The 19,812-nt window shown below is 41.4% G+C and overlaps 1 protein-coding gene across 2 annotated transcripts in view; it reads right to left on the bottom strand.

Moving 5' to 3' along the window:
• Nucleotides 1–4,466: 4,466 nt before the first annotated feature.
• Nucleotides 4,467–19,812, bottom strand: part of UNC50 (unc-50 inner nuclear membrane RNA binding protein) — a 272,685-nt gene continuing 257,339 nt past the window's right edge. For both annotated transcript variants that reach the window (XM_044072188.1, XM_044072187.1), the window contains exon 6: nucleotides 4,467–4,857. In XM_044072188.1, the coding sequence (XP_043928123.1) occupies nucleotides 4,721–4,857 (137 nt within the window). In that variant the 3' untranslated portion in view covers nucleotides 4,467–4,720. The remainder of the gene's footprint in view (nucleotides 4,858–19,812) is intronic.

The following is a 19,812-nucleotide window of genomic DNA, read 5'->3' as shown; positions in this document are numbered from 1 at the left end:
AAAATATTTGGATGCAAAAATATACTGACGGTTAATAGTGCGTTGATTAAATTTAGTACAAAAACCGACAGCAAGGCACATTGTGGTCAAGGTCTAGGCAAGGAATACAGTACAAATGAAAATCCTTATGAGGTATTTGCTTCCCACAAGTAATACAATTATTAACTTTTACTGACATCGGTAAGGAGCAAGAAAAAGTTTCCCCAATGGGGTACTTAGCTTTAGGTTGAAGACTTCGGTTCTGAAACTCAAAAACGAATATTTCAGGAGTCGGCCGACCGGCACTTGCAAACTGCTTCTGCTTCAGGCACCACGCGGCAAGAAAGACTGATGAAAATGGCGTCGGCTGCATGTTTTATACCCCTGACGTCATGGAAGAAGGGACAGCAACCGACGCAGGACCCAAGACTTTGTTAATCAGGCCGACTGAGGGCAACCTGCCAGCAGATTACCCAAATGTAATGACAGCAACAGTGAAACATGATGCAGAGGTATTAGAAATATTTTGGAAATTCTATGAAAGTCTGATAAAGCACAGAAATATGGAAATCAAGAAAATATACAAATGGAAATGTTTATGGAAGAATTAATTATGCCAAGGTTAGAGGTAGATGAGGCTCAATTAATAATGGTTAGGATAGGAGGAGATGAGATAAAAATTGTGATGTATAAAAATTGTGATGTATAACCAATCTACAGGAAAGTCCCAAGGAATAAATGGTATCCCTGTAGAAGTTTGGAAGCTAGGAGTGAAAAGACTGATAAAGATCTGGAAGGTTCTGTTTAACAGTATTTTAAGAGGAGGAGAAGTACCAACATCCTGTAAGAAAGCAGTGGTAGCTCTAATACCTAAACACGAAACGGTAAAGATCCATTTAACCCAGCCTCATACGGCCTCATTTCAATCCTAAACCATGATTATAACGTGTTCATGTCTATAATGGCTAAAAGAATGAGAAAAGTAATGCCAAAATTTATAGCTATGGATCAATATGGTTTTGTGGAGGGGAGGCAAACATTTGACAACATTAACAGAACACTGATGACCCAGAGGGAAGCACAATGTAAGAAGATACCATTGTTGTTGGTGGGTCTTAATGCAGAGAAAGCATCTGACGGAGTAAGCTGGGACTTTATGAGCAGGGCAATGAAAACATTTGCATTCTCTGAAAAAATTATAATGTTGATTAGAAGGATATATGAGGGATCGGAGGTGAAAATTAAGTGGGTGGGGTCCTCCCTGATAATTTTGGCTTGAACAGAGGAACCAGGCAGGGGTGTCCTCCTTCCCCTTTGTTATTTGCATTAAACTTAGTATCACTGCCAAAGAAAATAAGGGACTCAGAAATTCAAGGATATAACTGGTAGAGCAGTCAAGAAAAGCTGGTTTTATTTGCAGATTATTATTTTAAACCTGACAAAACCAGAGAGAGACATTACGGTGTTGTGGAACATTTTAAAACAGTTTCAAATATTTTCGGGATACAAAATTAATAAAGCTAAAACAAAGGCAATAGTGGTAAACTATATACCCGCACAAATTGGTTCAGCAATATCTGTATTTATGGGGGCATAACAAAATAAAATATCTAGGAATATGGATTAAAATTTATTCTGGTGTGACAGCTAAGGATATGTGGGAAGAGACTAAACAAAGATAATACAAAAACTGAGAAAATGGAAGCTTTGTTACATGGATATGGAGAGTAAGAAGCAGTCAAAATGTTTTTAGTCTCTTTAGTCTTATACACAGGACAGACATGTTTTATCAACCACTGGAGAAGTTGTGGACAGCAATTAATAAAGAGCTGAAGGACTTTATCTGGGAGGGGATACTGGAGAAAAGTGGTAAAAGAACCAAGGTATTGGGAGGAAATAACTAGAGAGGGAAAGGTAATAGAAGAGGAAAGAGGTCAAGAATTTATCTGGATTGCAGGTTAGAGACTGCTTTCCCTATCAAGGATTGATATCAGAGTATAGGCAAAGAGATATAAACAGGGGGTTCCCAAACAAAAGACCAGCACTGGTAGAGTTTTTAGTAGAATCTAGAACAAAAGCTGCCATTAGCAAGGAATAATTAGTAGATCATACAACATATTGAATGATAACTAAAATAATCAATCAGAGGAGGTTAAAAAGGATTGGGAAGGGAGACTGGATAAGCAATTCACAATTCACAAAGAAACAATTGGAGGATATATGTATGTCTCCCAAATATGCATCAAAATGTAGAAGATTTAGTATTTTTGCTTCGAAATGTTTACATAGATATTTTTATATCCCAAGTAGAGTCCAGAGAATTTTTCCTCAGGTAGAGAGCAAATGGAGGCGTGACAGGGAAGGGGGTACTTAGGATCACATTTTCTGGGAGGGCCATGGGTTGGCGGACTTTAAGGATTTTCTGCAGGATGCACTGTCAGAGATGCTGGGTGGGAAGATTGGTGTGACGAGGGAAATGATTTTTTCAGCTATGATACAGAATCGGAATTGCCTAGACATGGTAAGGCCTTACTGTATCTAATTTTGGTGGCTGCCAAAAAAAGCAATTACTGGAAAATGGAAATCAAAATCTAAACCAACTACATTAGAAGTAGTGAACATAGTAACAGAGATACAACAACTGGAATGGAGATCTTTAGAAAAAGTTAAGAGCAAACAATACAAGGAAAAAAAATGGGAACTGTGGTTACAATACATACAAGGGATGAAGTAGGCTTAAAAGAAAGCAGGACTTAAATGAGCTATGTAATGTTTGACTGAAAATGATTGGATAGATTACAAGTGATGTATAATGTTTGCAACTGGGAGTGTGTCAGTATGATTTGTGATACAAAATGCTGGCAACTAGGATTGTGTTGGTGTGGTTCTTATACATTTATATAAATGTATGATTGCTTATATCGTAAGTGATGGTTTAATAAAGATGTTCCTTGTTTAAAAAAGGGATCAGGAATTGAATAATTTATGTAATGTTGCTTAGGTTATATGATATACAGCAATATGTGTGAAGTATGATGTTTGTTAATTTTACTTTAATACAATTTGATAATGTTTGCACCAATGTAAATTTGCCTGTGTCACAAGTAATAATTCAATAAAAAAGGTTGTAAAACCTTAGGGCTCGCACACTTTTTTAGCAAACCAGAGGAAGTAAAGCTCTGTGCACTACATCTCTCCAATAATGACATAATTGTTTACAAGACATTGTTAACAAATTTACATTGAGAGAAAAATGATCTGGACAGTGAAGCCAAGATTCACCTCTGGAGATACATTTCTTGACATAGTCTTCACCCCATCATAATCCTGTTTATTAAAGGCAGCCTTTAACTTAATACACCCATCGTCTTTAATGAGGGATACTCAAGGATACACCTCTCAAGAAGCAGAAGGCTCACTAAGCAATAGGAAGAACACTGGAACACCAGAAATGTTACGGGAGATTTCATGTGATCCACACACTGAGGGTTACAGGCTGGAAGCCAAAGCAGACAAGCTGCAGCTGCAGAGAATAAGGCACATCCTATGAGAAGCAAAGCTAAAACTTACTTCCCACTGTCAGATGTCTTCAGAGCAGAATCTGTTAAAGAACATACTGCATTATAAAAGTGCATTCTGCTAGGCACTCAGGCTAAAGCAGACTACCCAGCATGCAAGGATCCTAACATGCTTCACTCTGCAGAGTTACTGTAATGCAGGAGGCACACATGCGAGTATTTATCCCTGTTCTGCACACATACAAAAACAGTAAAAACACTACCTACCTAAGAAACTTGTGTCCAACTCATAACAGCTGCTTTTAATTGTTTTCTTTAAAAATGTCTGCAGAAGGCAGTTACTTGACACTGACACAGAACTTCCACTGCTCTGGTGAGGAAGGTAAAACAACCAAGCTACAAGGTATGCAGTCCAAAGAGGATATTCTGACAGGTAGGCATATAACAATAACCTTCTAGGATATCTTGAGATCACTTGCTCCTTGAGTATGCAATATGTTACCTCCAAGGTACTGCAGAACTACAGCAAAGTATATTGTTTGTTTGAGTCTTTCGGCTTTTCCCGGTTGGGGTTCGCCACAGTGGAACTCCGGTCCGCTAATGATTGGTAGTGGATTTTTACGTACCGGGTTACCAGCCCTGACACACAATCTTCAACGAATGTATGCCTCCACACAGAAGACGTTCTAGCTGAGAATTGAACGGGACAACGTCTTGCTATGAGGCGACAACGCTACCGCAGCACCACCACCGCAGTATAACTACAGCAAAGTATATACAGGCAGAAAAAATGGATGCAAGAGTTGAACAATATTTCATTTTTTTTTTGTTTTTGCTGTTGCTGCCTGATCCTTCAAAGAGTAAAATTTACACATTCATTGATCCCCTCCCCCTTTTGCCCAGTTCAGGATCACAAGCAAATTGTAAAATTATTAAACTATAAAAAAGTATAATACCACAAAACTCATATTGTCAGTTGTTTAAAAATATTTATTACAGAAATGTACAAAATTTCCAGGAATGTACTGCCACTGTCAACACCCATATGGTGTATTCCTGGTTTTAACACTTTATAGTAATCCATCAAAACACAAAGTTAGGTTTGTCAGATTTTTACAACCAATATAATACCCCTGTACTATCTGCAGTACAAAATATATACATATGTACAAAAAGAAATGCCTGTGGAGCAGTTCTGATTATATATAAGGTGCCATAAGTATTTACAATGCTCGAAACTGATAGAATGAGCAGAGTCCGCTGGTGAAGTTCCATCTTAATGCTAAGGAAAGCACATACAACAGGATGAGAAGTGCAAAGGGATACAGCAGAATAACGGTATTCTTCAAAAACGGTAACGCTGGAAAAATAAAAACTCTCATAAGAAAAATGGTTATCTGCTACGTAGGTAAACTTGCAAACTAATCTACAAAAAATGGTAAAACAATTACATTAATAAGTAGAGTAATATTTTACTATTATCAAAAGATAGTCACAGTTCTGTTTTATACTTTGTTGTGTGTTTGAAATAATCATGGATATTCATCAACTTCACAGTATGCGCAACTTCAGAAAAAATGCAATTAATTATTTCAAACAGGATTTTGCCTGCGGAATGTAGATGACTCTCATCTTAACAGAATAATTTCCGTAATGATGACCTAAAATTTAAATTTCTTGACAGATGGAAGAGATAATCAGAAAATGCAGACTCAAACAAGCTAATAATGAAACACTATATTTCAGTAAACAAGTAATTAATATAAAACATTTTTCTGCAGACGGCATTCTTACAACAGTACTCAAAACACAGCTCCCATATTAAGGCTACAAATATCCTTTTGTTAGCATGACTAACAGACATATGGTGATCTAAAAGGGATAGAGAGCCTTCCTCTCCAGCTTTCATATTTGTGCTATAGAACAGACGTCTGATGAAGGATAAGAGAAATGGCTTCAATAAAAATGTTCACATGCCAAAAATAGAAGATCCTCAGTCAACCTGTGTCTTTTCAATGGGGAAGAAAGGAGGGGGAATAACGGCAGACTGGAGCATGTTTAAATTGTCGTACATCAGGCAGCCTATTCCGTTCCTCACGGCAGTCTCAGTCAGCGGGTAACAAGACAAATAGGGCTCAAGCAGTTACACAAGCAAAGTGGAGAGACACTTAGGACAATCAATTAACAGGCAACATTAAATATTACCACTGTGAGCAGAATGGTATGGAAGAAAAAGGCATTGAAAATAATGTGACACCAGAGCTTAAAGGACAATCCTGCCATAATTCAAAGATCAGATCTAGGTTACAGTGATTTCTGAAGGAAAGGATACTGGATAAAGAGACAAATGTACAGATGTTTTACTATTGATCAAGACACCTCTCTAACACATAAGTGGATACTGCTACTCCATGTGGGAAGTTAAGGTTTCACCACCCAGGCTGCAACAGTAAAAAGCAGGCAATGCACAGAAAAAGAGGATACTTTTCCACCCATCTACATTCTCTTTTACAACAGCTGCCTTATATAGGGAGGGCCAAGAAAGGCCAAATAATGTAATGTGACACTGCAGACTTCAAGTCTGTTAAACAGTACAGCAAAATGCATACTGACTGACTAAAGCTACATCTAGGTCAAGCTGCTGACCTTTTCTGAATCGGTTTCACTGCCATGCACCCACTGAGCGCTGGGATGGGCTCTGGCTCCTAAGTGACCTAGAAATGATTTAAACAGGTTACTCGAGAATGAAGGAATGATCCCAAACTCAGAAACATGCTTGGGGAGAGTCTCATGGCTCGTATGCTACCAAATGCTCTAGTTTGGGAGTAAGGCTGAAAAGGGTTATCAACTCCAAAGAGACAAAAGTTAAAAATATATATATAGGAGTACTCAGCATTACCAACTACATTCAAGAAGGTCCTCTACAGTAGAGTTAACCTACAGTTACACCCAAGCTATGCTGTCTTATATCTTTCATCAGAATTTTGGGTTACCATGTCTGCAGGGGCATACTAGTTATGTCTACAGCTACTGGAGTACATGGGTAGAAAGAAACATGAAGTAATGTGCTAAATGACAGGAAAACACCTAAAAGAAGAAGCATTCCAGAAGTAAAGGAAACTCATCTTTCTTAAGTCACTGACCCTAGGGACACTAAATTAAAGGATCAATGAACACCAAAGGTCTGGAGAAAACGCAGCAATAATGGAGAAAACTGGACTGAAATAGTGTTTTTATGTAACAGATGAAGTGTTACAGGAGAAGCGTAGTTGTACACCTGTACATTGCTACTGTAACATTTTTAAATCACGATCTTAAAGACACTGTAATTCTCAGCCCACTGTTCTCCATTATCCCTCCCCCCATAAATTTTACTCCAGGAAACTCACAATGCTGTGAGAATCCAGTGAAGATTATCCACAAGTTATTGTCACATGAAGTACAGTTGTGTACACTTACCATAAATGTAGATATTCGAGTGTCTTCACTGTTACAGTCATCACATTTGGGTTATCCCTGCTGGGGTAGCCCTCTGCCGGCCTGAATACCAGAGACTTAGTATTTCTGCATTGGTTGGTGTTGCCTGAAGACTGAAGTCAGGTCGTCAGTGGTATAAAGGAAGAAAGCCGATGCCATTACATCAGTTTTTCTTGCCCTAACTGGTCAGGAGCCCCCAAAGTAGGAGGACAGGCTCTGGTGGCAGGACCCCACCAGTGGAAAAAAAAATACCAATATGTCCGTTGTAAGGAAAGGAGAACAACAAGGAAGAAAGGTAACAAATAGAAAAAGGGGGAAGGAGGGAGGGAAACCAGGACTGCAACAGTGAAGATACTCGAACATCTACATTTATGGGAAGTGTACACAACTGTACTATGTTCTTTGTGTTTCACTGTTGCAGTCATCACATTTGGGTAGATTCCAAAAGCTGAGGAAATGGGTGGAGGCAGTCAAGGAAGCTAGAGGCTGGCTAGGATGCCCTGCAGGACTGCAGAGGCAAAACCTGTCCTGGATTTAAAAAAGAGAGGCAGGTGGTAATGTTTGGTAAAGTTGTGAACAGATGTCCAGGTGGCAGCCTCCAGGATGTCCCTGGTGGGGACTCCTCTGAGGAATGCTGGAGAGGTGGAGACTGCTCTGGTGGAGTGGGTCCTGACCCCCTTGAGAGGAGGCTTGTCATGCTGTTTGTAGCAGAAATGGATGCAGTGTGCTATCCATTTGGAAGTGGTTTGTTTGGAGATGGCTTTGCCCTCTGCCCGTGAAGCAAAGCTAACTAGGAGTTGATCAGATTTTCTGAAGGGTTTAGTCCTGTCCAGATAGTATCTGAGCTGTTTGTGCACATCTAGAGAGTGCAGAATCCTTTCCCCTTTGTTTTTGAGGGTTAGGAAAGAAGTTGGGCAAATGGATGGATTGGGTGACAGCCACACTGGACACCACCTTGGGCATGAACGATGGATTAGTTCTGTGGGATACCCTGTCTGAATGGAACATGATGAAGAGTTCCACTGCCATGAGTGCTTGCAGTTCAGAGATTCTTCTGGCTGAAGTGATGGCCAGAAGGAAGGCCGTCTTCCAGGAGAGAAATTTTAGTTCTGCAGAAGAAGGTGGTTCGAATGGAGGCAGGGTGAGTTTTTCCAAGATAAAGTTAATGTCCCAAGCTGGTGCTGGTGCCCTTCTGGGGGGGCCTCAAGTTGTTAGCCCCTCTGAGGAACTGCCTGATCAGAGGATGTGAAAAAAGAGGCTGCTCGGTGGGAAAATGAGCGAAAATAGCAGAGGCATGAATTTTTACAGAGTAGAAAGAGACCACTGTGTAGTAGGTCAGCTAAGTAATCCAGGATGAGAGGGATGGAGGGCTGTGCCATACTGGCCCCCTTAGCCTGGATCCAGGTGCAGAACCTTTTCCATTTAACTGCATAAGACTTTCTAGTGCTAGGGCGTCTGGCCTCTCGGATAACATCCAGAACCTGTTTACAAAGGAGGGCAGACTGGTCAGGGTTCAGGATATAAGCCAAGTTGCCAAATTGAGTGTCTGCAATTGGGAGTGCATGAATTCCCCTTCCCTTTGGGTTAGGAGGTTGGAAATCTGAGGAAGATTCCATGGGGACAGGCTGCGCAGCAAGGGGTAACAGTACTGTCTGGGCCAGTCTGGAGCTATAAGAATGGTCCTTGGTTTTTCCTCCCTTATTTTGATCAGTACCTTGGGAATGAGAAGTAGGGGAGGAAAGGCAGAGACCGAGAGGTTTACTCAGGGGAAGGACATGGCATCTACTTTCTGTTCCATGCAGTGATGCTTCCTGGTGCAGAATTTGTCGAGCTGGTGTGGGAGGCAAAGAGGTCGAACTCCGGGGTTCCCCATTTCTGAGTTATTAGTAAGAAGGTGTTTCTGTTGAGCTGACACTCGTGGGGGTCCAACAGTTTTCTGCTTAATTGGTCTGGCAGGGAGTTGAGAGAGCCTGGCAGGTATTGTGCTAATAGGTGTAGATGCATGGAAGAGGCTGTGAACCAAAGGGCCATGGCCAGCCTACACAGCAGGTAGGAGTGAGTCCCTCCCTGCTTGCTGATGTACCACATCACTGTGGTGCTGTCTGTTTAGATTAGGAGAACACCTGGAGAGAGAAGGGGTTTGAAAGCTATCAAGACTTGCTGCACAGCCATCATCTCTTTTAGACTGATGTGCAGGGGGAGCTGCTGGGGGTTCCATTGGCCCTGTATGCATCTGCTGTCCAGGTGTGCAACCCAAACGTAGTCTGATGTGTCTGTGGTGAGTGTCTGGGTGGCAGGGTGTGGGGAGAAGGGCAGTCCCTTGTTGTGGGAGCAGGCTGTTGCCCACCAAAGAAATTCCTCCCTCAGGTAAAGAATAATAGGTAAAACAGTTTCCAGATCTTGAGAGTGTTGACACCAAAGGCTCTTTAGGTACAATTAAAGTTTCCTCATTTGCAGTCTGGCATATGGAATAAGGAGTATGCAAGATGTTATGAACCCCAGGGCTTGCAGGATTTCCCTTGCATAAAGCTGGGACCTGGTGGCCAGTTGAGATAAGTAAGCTGATAGGAAACCTTGTTTCTCTGGAGTTAGGCATGCCATCTGGGATCCTATGTCCAGACTTGCTCCCAGGAAGATGATCCTTTTGTGGGTATCTTTTTGGATTTCTTTTCGTTGATTGTGTACCCTAAGGAGGTTAGTAGGTCCTTTACAAAGGCCAGGTCTTTGAGCAGCTTTTCCTGGCTGTCTGCCTGCATAAGGCAGTCATCTAAGTATGGGTAAATTTGAATATTTCTTTGTCTGTAAAAAGCAATGGCCGGAGCCAGGCATTTTGTGAAAAAATTGGGAGCATTAGATAAGCCAAGGGAAGTGCAGAGAACTGAAAGTGTTGAGATCCTGCTCTGAAGCAAAGTTATTTTCTGCCGGACTCCGTGATGGGAATCTGGCGGTAGGCCTCTTTTAGGTCCAGGATGACTAGCCAAGCATCCTTGGACAGCATGGGTAGCAGCTGCTGGAGGGTGAGCATTCTGAATTTTGGGATCACCAGGAAGGTGTTTAGAATGGATAGATAGAGGATGGGGTGCCAGGTGCCCTCTTTTCTGCCTACCAGAAAAAGTCTGGAGTAGAAGCCTTGACCTATCTACTCTGCAGGAACGAGTTCTACTGCTCCCAAGGACAGCAGGGTATGGATTTGCTTTTGAGCCTCTGCCCACTGATTTGGTGGTAGAGCAGGGAACCCTTTTGGGGTTGGAAGTGCGTAGAAGGAGAATTTGTACCCCTGAGATACAGTGTTCAGAACCCACTGGTCCTTGGTAATGGTGGCCCAAGTGCTTCAATGAAAGGAGAGTTTTCCTCTTAGGGGTATGTGATGGTGGGCAGAGGCGAGGTAGGGAGGGGTCATTGTGAGTTTTTACCATAAGGAGGTGGCTTAGAACTGCCTGGTTTTGAAGTGGAGGCAGTCCACTGCTTAGATCTCTGCAACCCATGGGACTGCTGTCTTGGAGGTCTGTTTCCACGGGGCCTAGGCTGGCCCTGTTTACTAGGTGCAGGAAAGGACCAGTGCTTGGAAGGAAAATGCCTGCTGAACCTAGAGGGCTGTACCTGTAAGAAATCTTTAACAGTCTGTATAGATTTTGATTTTTCTTCCATCTTTTTAACACCTCTTCTGCTTTAGCACCAAATAAGTTATCTTTGTGCAAGGGTGCATCCAACAATTTTGATTTGACATGGTCTGGCAGGGGTTGCTCCTTAAGCCATGCATGTCTTCTAATGACAGATCCAGTGACTGCTGCCCTGCAAGAAGCTTCTAGGACGTCAAAATTGCAGTGCAATGTGTGTTTAGTTACTTGACCAGCAGAGTGCATTAATTCCTGTAAATCTATAGATTCTGCCCATGCAGGAAAGGATGAATTTTTTTTAATTTAAGGAGCTCCAAGGTATGTTGTTGATATTTAAGCATATGGAACGGACAATTTAGTGCCCTGATAGCAAGAGTAGCTGAAGTGTATACTTTTTTACCCCATCTGTCCAGTGCTCTGGAATCCCTGTCTGAGGGGGTGGGATTCTTAGCTGAAGTAGCTTTAAACCCTTTTGGGCCTTGAGTAATGACCTCAGGGTCCACTGTTGGGTTTTTAGAGAGATAGTTGTGACAGTCAGGGACTCTGTAGTATTAGTCTGGCTTTCTGGGAGCAGGAGGGAGGGCATCTGGAGTCAAGCTGGATTCAAGGAAGACATCATCCACCACATCTAGGACTGGGGGGATGTCTAAGGGCCTGTGCTATGGAAGGTCCAGGAACTCTCAGAGTCTCTTTTTAGACTGTGGGTAGTATTGACTCTCCCATATGAAATGCTCCCTTAAAGTATGCAGGGTTTCCCCAAAGGAAAAATCCTCTGGGGAGAGACTGAGGGAATACATTCCTCTTCATCAGAATCTTCATATGTAGGGAGGGGCTCCATGTCTTCATAGTCAGATGCATCAGATTCATATGACTCTTGTTCAGACAAAACTTCTGGAGACAGATCTCTTTCTCTTTTTAGGGAGTGGCTTGGCTTCCCCTAATCAGCATGATAAGGTCCTCTGCCATTTTAAGCATTTGTGACTGAGGCAAGGGAGCAGGCGCCAAAGAATGTCTGGAAGTCAGTTTCTTGGGGGTGGTTCAACCCCTGGGCCTAAGGAACTCGGTTGTTTTAGAAAAAACGGCAGCTGTGAAATAAAGTGTCGGTTTATGTCTGTATTCGGTGTTGTGAAGGACTAAGCCGGTGCCTGCACAGCAGCTCCGGACCCATCCAAGGTAGAGACAAAGGAGAGTTCTGCTGCATACCAGACCCCGAAAGGGTCTCGAATTAACTGAAGAGGGCATCAGGGGCTGCGAAAGCACCTCACTGAATTCCGGAGGACTGACAACCAGCTTGGCGGTAGCATCGTCAGAAGGTTTAGTCCTGTGTGGTCTGTCTCTGTCTTTATCTTTACATTTTTTCGGAAGGTCTGCTGTCGGATGGCTTACAGAAGCCATATCAGAATTCGAGGACTGTAAACAGAAATATCTGGCTACAATAAGGGCCCGACGATGAATAGTTCTGGCGTTAAAGCACAGAACCGACAACGAGGGACGTCGTGGTCTGGGCCTAGACAAGTGACGCAGTAGGAGTGGAAGTCCCGATGTGGTACTTGTTTTCCACAGGCAAGACAATTATTAACTTTTTCTGACACTGGTTAGTGCAAGAAAAAAGGATCCCCAACGGGGTACTTAGCTTTCGAAGATTTCAACTTCAATTTGGAAACGAAACTCAGGTAATGGCCAACCGGCACTCATGCGAACTGCTTCGGGCTCCACAGCAAGAAAGACTGATGTAATGGTGTCGGCTGCCTTCCTTTATACCACTGATGACCTGACGTCAGTATTCAAGCCACAGCAACCGATGCAGAAATACCAAGTCTCTGGTATTCAGGCCGGCCGAGGGCTACCCCAGCAAGGATAACCCAAATGTGATGACTGCAACAGTGAAACACGAAGAACATTTATAGTTACAAAGACCTGGCATCTTAACTGAAAATACCAAATCAAAACTCTGAATTGTCTCCGATTTCACCTTATATAATTTGCTCTGTGCCTCATAAAAAGCTGTGTTTCCATTGAAGAGTACTGTCACTGAACTCATTTGCGTTCTGGTCTTCTACAGAAAATATGTTAATGCACATCTTGTTAGTCTATCAAATGTCTCTATTAAATGACAGCAGCATTTAAATTGGCCCTGATATGAAGCCTCTGCCTCTCATTATGTTTGGCCTTGCTCTTGAGTCTTAAACAAGAGATTAAAGAACTATGACAATAGTCGGTGCTGCAAATAACAAAATGCAATTTTGTACGGCAACTATAGAACTGTGTCTGAAAATTAACTGAAACAAGACCTGCCTGCATATGGTCTACTGTACTGTGATCAATGTACTACTGCCCCAGTAAACTAACTAGCATTAAAGGAGAACACTAGACTGAGCATAACTTGCGTTCATTTTCATAGACGTGAGTTAGGCTCATTCCAGTCTTCTCCATTATCGCCAAAAACACTTCACTGTTCTGATTATCTGCAAGAAAAATACTGTGATGTGATCAGATTGTTTACAAGAAAACTAAACAGTTCGTTTCAGAAGAAGACTACCAAGTCCTTCTGGGAAAGTGCATGCTATAATTACAGACATTCAAGTATATTCACTGTTTCAAAGTGTTGGCTATTTCGATTCAGGGCTCCAGATGTCTAATGATGTCTAACAGATGGACACACATCCAGAGTTATTTAGTGTCCTCATACTGGTCTGGTGGATTACCTCTCACTAAAATCTCAGTGTATTAGTGGTATAAAGGAATGTCATTCAGACAGTCTCCTGATCTTTCTTGACCTGGCTAGAAGAATCCTGCACAAGGATGCCAAAACACAACTCTCCCTGGGGGACCTGCACTCCAGCAGTACGAGCCACAATAACAAGACCCACCAAAAGTACCTCTCCAGGCAGCTTCTAAACCTTGAGGAAAGGAGGTGTGTGAGCAGATGGCAGAGAAGGAAAATGGAAAGGAGTGACTGAGTGCCTATTCCAATCCACCTATACTCAGAGAAAATTGAGGAAGTGGGAGTGAAAGGATACTGTAACACTGTTGAGTCACAGTTTTGCATATCACCAACCTGAAAGGTCAGCAGCACTGAATCATGGGCCTTTGCAGCAGATTAACTGAGGTGTGCATATCACTATTTGTAATTAACGCTGTAAGAGTTGATAAAGTACAGCCTTCTTCGCTGCAGATGCCAAAGAGATAGAATCACAAATGTCTCTGTCCTGGCTCCAGATTCTGGTCAAGGCCACTGCATCAGCTGTAGTCACAGATATGCGACATCAGTCTTCCACAACCTGATTAATCTAAATTTTCTTTAGTGCCATTTTTCAGAGCTTTCTAATTGTGAGCCTTTGTGCATGTACAGCTTACTTGGAAATGACTGGTGTTCACAGCATTAGTTGTCCACACCAGTGCAAATTGCTGTTTTTAACCCTAGTGTAAGCTGGCTGCACATCACTGGTATGTCATTCCTTCTCTGAAGGCTTTTTAAATGGATGTTTACAACGGAACTGAGACAGTGTATTTGAAAAGACTCCAATATTTAGATGCTGGTTTTCAACAGAGTCCATGCTTCTGCTCCATAAAGCAAAAACTGACTTGAAGACAGATAATTTTTGCTTTGATAGTGTTGCCTTTTTTTCTACAAGCATGTTTTAAGCTGCTAACAGGTGGGACACTACTGAGTATATGATTTAAAAAGATTCATAATGAGTTGTCATAACTTTTGCCCTGAACGGGTTGATTTTTATTTAGAATTTTCCTATATGGAATTTAGTTGCAGGTGTGATGACCCACACTACCAACCAGTAATCAAGGAGCCTCAATCCTCACCACTGGCACCTGTGGGGGGACATTCACTGGCAGGACAACAGGTACACATACACACAGTATTTACAGATGTAGCTCTCTGCATCAAGTGCAATTTCCCTTAAGAGCACACAAGAGACCACAGTCAGTCCGGGGATGGTTTCTCCCTCTTTCTCCAGATCCCCAATAAGACTCCACACTGGCACAGGTATATAGTTGAGATCTCAGCTGAGTGACCAAGCTAAGATCTCCATCACCCTCTCTGTCCAGCCAGTGCTTCTTGTCCCTGCCCAAGTAGCTGACACACACACACACACACACACACACACACACACACACACACACACACACACACACACACACACACACACACACACCTCTGGGAAAGGCTGGCACAGGTTTACTAGCTATGCCCCCTTCTGCCCAGACTATAAGGTAGTTACTGCTGCCACCAGTCACTCCTTATCTGCTACTTTAGGACCCATTACAATGGGTGTTCAATTTTACTGTGTAATATTAATACCAATACAAATGGTAGTTTGACCAAGAGCAAGGCTATTAGGAGTGGCCCACACAATCTCACCAAATAAATATGCAAGTACTCTCAAAACTCAAATATCTCTACACAGATCAGCCACAATGAAGACGACACTACTAAATATATACTCACAGTGACATCAGAGTTCAGAAATCACACAAAATATTTAAATAACAATGCAGTACAGGCTCACAAAAATAAAGAAAAACAAAATCTAAAGTAAGCTTTGCTATATTCCTGACTGTATCAGAGGAGAGTTACTATACCCTAAAAACATACTTAGAGCAAGGCAGATGTGATGAATAGTTCTTGTTGTTGTTGTCAGTTCCAAGACAGAATGCATAATGTCCTGTCTCACTGAGAGACTTCTCAAAATAACATCTAAAATACTACTGCTAGGATAGTTTGCAGAATGACAATTTCTGGTCATCTGACTTCTAGTTCTCATGCAAACCCCCACTGCTGGCAGCTCATAGCATTTAGCATCTACCTGTAAAATACATGGACAAGGGCTTTTGCTCAGATCTTTGGGAGGTGCTGGAAGTCATAAAACAATTGCATTACTTCATGCTTTCAAAGTAGCAATTAGTTCACCCCAAAGACAATACAGAAAGCTTCCTAGTACAGACTTTGTGACTCTAGCTGCACTGAAACCTGACAGACAGTTTCTTTATGGCCTAGCCTATAAAGTGATTTAATTTATTTTATTTATTTACTTTACATTTTTTGACTATGAATGTCTGACTGGATACATGTCCATTTTCAGCGCAGGCCCGGGGAGAAAAGCTCCAAAGGAATTTACACAAACATCTTTACAAAATGCACAATAACTCAGTTTACAAAGTCTGTGGATAGATACAAGTCATGCATGAAACATTTATTAAAGAACAACAAAACAAAGGGGCTCCAAAAAATAGTACAAGTATACAATTGAAGCCTAACAATCAGTCAGGCTTGGAGCATGGACATAACCACTGAGATTTGAAATACTGCTTGAGACATTTCTTGAAGCAAGATAAGGATGTATCTATGGTAATGTCAGCAGATAAAGAGTTCCAAATTTTGCCAACATAACTGGCAGACAGGGAGTCTCCGGCAGAGTTACTGGATTTGATAGTTTGAACTACTAGTCTATTAGAAGAGTGTAGTGTTCTAAGATTAAGGTGGGGATAGATAATATCTTTTAATGCTTTTCATTAATGTCGTTTCAGGTTGTTTGAGTACTTTATAAGCCAGTATAAGCTGGTTATACTGAAACAGTCTGGGTAGCTCTAGCCATCCAAGATTACTTAGGTTAATACAGTGGTGTGTTCTATAGGGCAAGTCAGTGGCAAATCTAGCTATGTGATTGTAGCAGCTAGAGAGCTTGTTAAATTCAGTTTTATTTAAATTGGTAAGTACAGGGGAGGCATAGAGTAGGGTAGAGAGTAGATTGGAGCGGGCAATGGCAGTTCTGGTAGATGGGGTTAGGAAAGCCTTTATCCTATATAGAGATCCAAGTTTTTTGTTAATGGTTTTGACAGTTTTACTGATGTGCACATCAAATTTAAGACTGTTGTCGATAATAACTCCTAGGAGTTTAGTTTGAAGGTCTGGGGAGATTATGGTTCCATTATTGGACATGATGGAAAAGGATAACAGTGGGGACCTGTGGGTGGGGGAGAAGAGTAGGAGCTTTGTTTTGCTGAGATTTAAAATAAGACAGCGGTCAGGAAACCAGTTTTCTACTTGGTTAAAGGAACTCTGCGTGATTGCCTGCAGCTCTAGTTGGGAGGTAGCAGTGCAGACCAACGTGGAGTCGTCCACATATTGGATGCACTTTACCTTTGGAATAACAGTGTGAAGGTCATTAATAAATATTGAAAACAGAAGAGGTCCCAGAATAGAGCCCCGGGGAGCACCCAATGTGTTGGGCAGGAGATTAGATAGTTTGTTATGCCATAGGATGGCTTGTTGACTATTATGCAGGCATGACTGAAACCATTGGAGAGAGTGTTCTCCCAGTGACATTGTTTTCAGGGTCTTGATAAGTAGATGGTGGCTGACCATATCAAAAGCCTTTGATACATCCAAGAAGAGGGCAGAGGATAATTTACTATTGTTCCTGTTGTGGTTGATAGTATTACAGAAGGAGAGTAGGGCTGTGGTGGTACTATAGTGTTGCCTAAAGCCATTCTAAGAGTTGGCCAGTAGATTATTCTGAATTAGATGGGACAGAAGTTGTTTTTGGATGCATTTTTCCATAATTTTAGCAAGTGGGGATAAGATAGGTATGGGCCTAAAATTGGACAACTCAGTAGAGCTTCCACCTTTATGGAAGGGTAAGACCCCGTGATATTTTCCAGATAGAGCAGACTTTTGCTTCTGACATAGAGTGGTTTATTAGAATAGAGATGGGGTATGCTATAGCTTCTGCAGCTTTTTGCAAGTATTCAGCAGGGAGTAGATCAGCAGCTAGGGTAGTGGGTTTTAACAAGCGGAAGCTAAAGGATGACTGAATTTTGGGAATAGTTACCTGTGTGCTATAGGAGTTTAGGGGCAATTGGCTAGCTAGGGTTTGGATAGTCTCGGTAAAGAAACTATTGAAGGTGTTAGTGACTTCCTCTAGTGATTTATCAGTAGAGGCTGAAGGAGGTGCGGTAGTGGTATGACCTGGGTGCATAAGTTTATTTATCCCTGCCCAGAACCTTTTAGGAATATTTTGGTTTCTCTGTTGGAGTTGGAAGTAGTAGTTTTTTTTTTTGTCTAGTAAGTGTCGTTCCTCAATTGCTGAAATTTAATTTGATCTAGAACCGTTTTTGTGGCACGCCATTTATTCCATGCCTGATTTCTGAGTTTGATTTTAGATCTGGTCTCTGTAGAGAGCCAAGGTGCGATTTTAGTTTTGGTCTTAGCTGAGTGGGCAGGAGCATGAGAATTGAGGATGATGAGGAATTTATTGCTGAAGTAGGCAACAGCCTCTTCAAGGGGCATATTTTTATGGGCCGACCATTTACATGTTTTGAGTTCATCTTGAAACCTGGTAGGATTAAAGTTCTTATTATTTCTTACTGTTCTATATGAGGGGCTGGTGCTGGTTATTGGTTTTATGTTTGCAAATAAAGGTGAGAAAGTGATTGCTGAGGTCATCAGGGAAGGTTCCAGAAGTACACATATGGGAATGGCTATTGATTAGACTCCAGTGTAGTATACTCTCTTTGTGATTGTTTTCCTATCCTTGTGGGGGTGGATATGATCTGTGAAAATCCATACAGATTCACAAGCATGGTAGGTGACTGTGAGGAGCAGTTATTCCAGTCGATATTAAAATCTCCAAGTGCTACGGTTTATTGTGGGTAGTTATTTGCTAACCAGTAGAGGGTCTTCTAAGGTACTGGCATTATTCCCTGGGGGAATATATATATGCAGACAATATTTATGCTTTTGTTTTTATTAATCTGGAGTTTAGTGGAAAGTATTTCTGCTTTGTTGACCTGGGGTGGTTGTATGGGATCTATTTCAACATTTAGTGTAGATTTATAGAGTACTGCTATCCCACCTCCCTTCTTAGTGGTCCAGTCAAGTCTGAGTATATTATACCCAGGTGGTAGAACTTCATTGTCTGGGGTTCCTGGTTTTAGCCAGGTTTCAGTTAAGCATAATATTTCGGGGGAATGGAGTTCTAGGAGGGCATGTAAGTTACATGTACTTTGTTATTTATGCTACTAACATTTAGATGGCAGATCAGAAGGGAGTTGGAGGATCTATTGATAGATAGCACTTTGATAGGCTTATCACCACCTGAGGTGGGGCTATCAGTAGCATTAGGGCCAGGGTTGGGGTGAATGTCACCATCCTTTGTGAGGTTATATCGTAAGTTCATACTAAGTTTCAAAAATGTGTTTATAAGTTTTTGATACTGTTTAGATTTTGAACTGGTGTATCTAGGTTTAATAAGCTGATGGTAAGCTGTGTTTAAGGAGTTGGGTATTGGATAAATTAGGGGTTGTCCAGCTGTATTTGATACAAATGGGGTGGTTTGATATTTTGGGTAGTGAGATCATAAGTAGTGTTGATTTTCATAAGCAGAGAGAAGATATAAACCTATCATAAAGCTTAGTAGGGAGAGTAGTGACATTACTTTGAATGGATACATAGTTAGAGGCAAAGCTAGGAATTAATTCTTGATTTAGAATATTTTTCTAAAGTTTGCTGGACTGAGGTTAACTCTCTAGTTTCCTCTGTTAACATATACATTTAAACAGTTGCAATAGTGCATGTACATTTCTGTTCTCTTCCAGTAGGGAAGAGTGTGGATACATTTTAAGCACAAGCACTTTACAAACACCTTTTCAACCAAACATCTGTACAGAGCAGCTTGACGTACACATGACATACAGTTCTAATACATTTGTAACTTTATATAAATTAGTTTGATATTCACAAATAACATATAATTACTTACTAAATTCCAGCTAGCTGTGCTGGCAGTACCTCCTTTTGTCATAGCAGGTCATACTGGTGGCTGAAGACTGAGCTGCAGAGTGTTGAAATGGGGAGCAAAGAGGACGACAACAGCCCAAAAGGAGAACCTCTGTCATTATGTCTTACAGGTAGCATTAGCAGAAGACTTTCTGCATTCTGGGAGGATCAAGTACTAATAAAATAACTTGTCCACCTAATGAAAGCAGAGTGCCATCTGGTACATTAACTTATCAAGCATACGCTCATTACACAGTGATGATATATTCAAACAAAATATAAAATAGATAACATTACATGATGATTAAAAAAAAATACATAATACGGACTAAATGTTATTCCACCCTCCAAGTATAGTTTGTATAAGCAGATTTTCATCAAGTTGTGATTGACAGATGGTCGACAGTTGTGTGAGATCACACAGTTC

This window comes from Protopterus annectens, chromosome 5.part0 (assembly GCF_019279795.1).
Source record: "Protopterus annectens isolate FY-2018-M chromosome 5.part0, PAN1.0, whole genome shotgun sequence".
NCBI classification, from domain to species: Eukaryota; Metazoa; Chordata; order Ceratodontiformes; family Protopteridae; genus Protopterus; species Protopterus annectens.
Note: the sequence above shows the minus strand (reverse complement) of the source record. Positions and strands in the feature narration are given on the sequence as shown.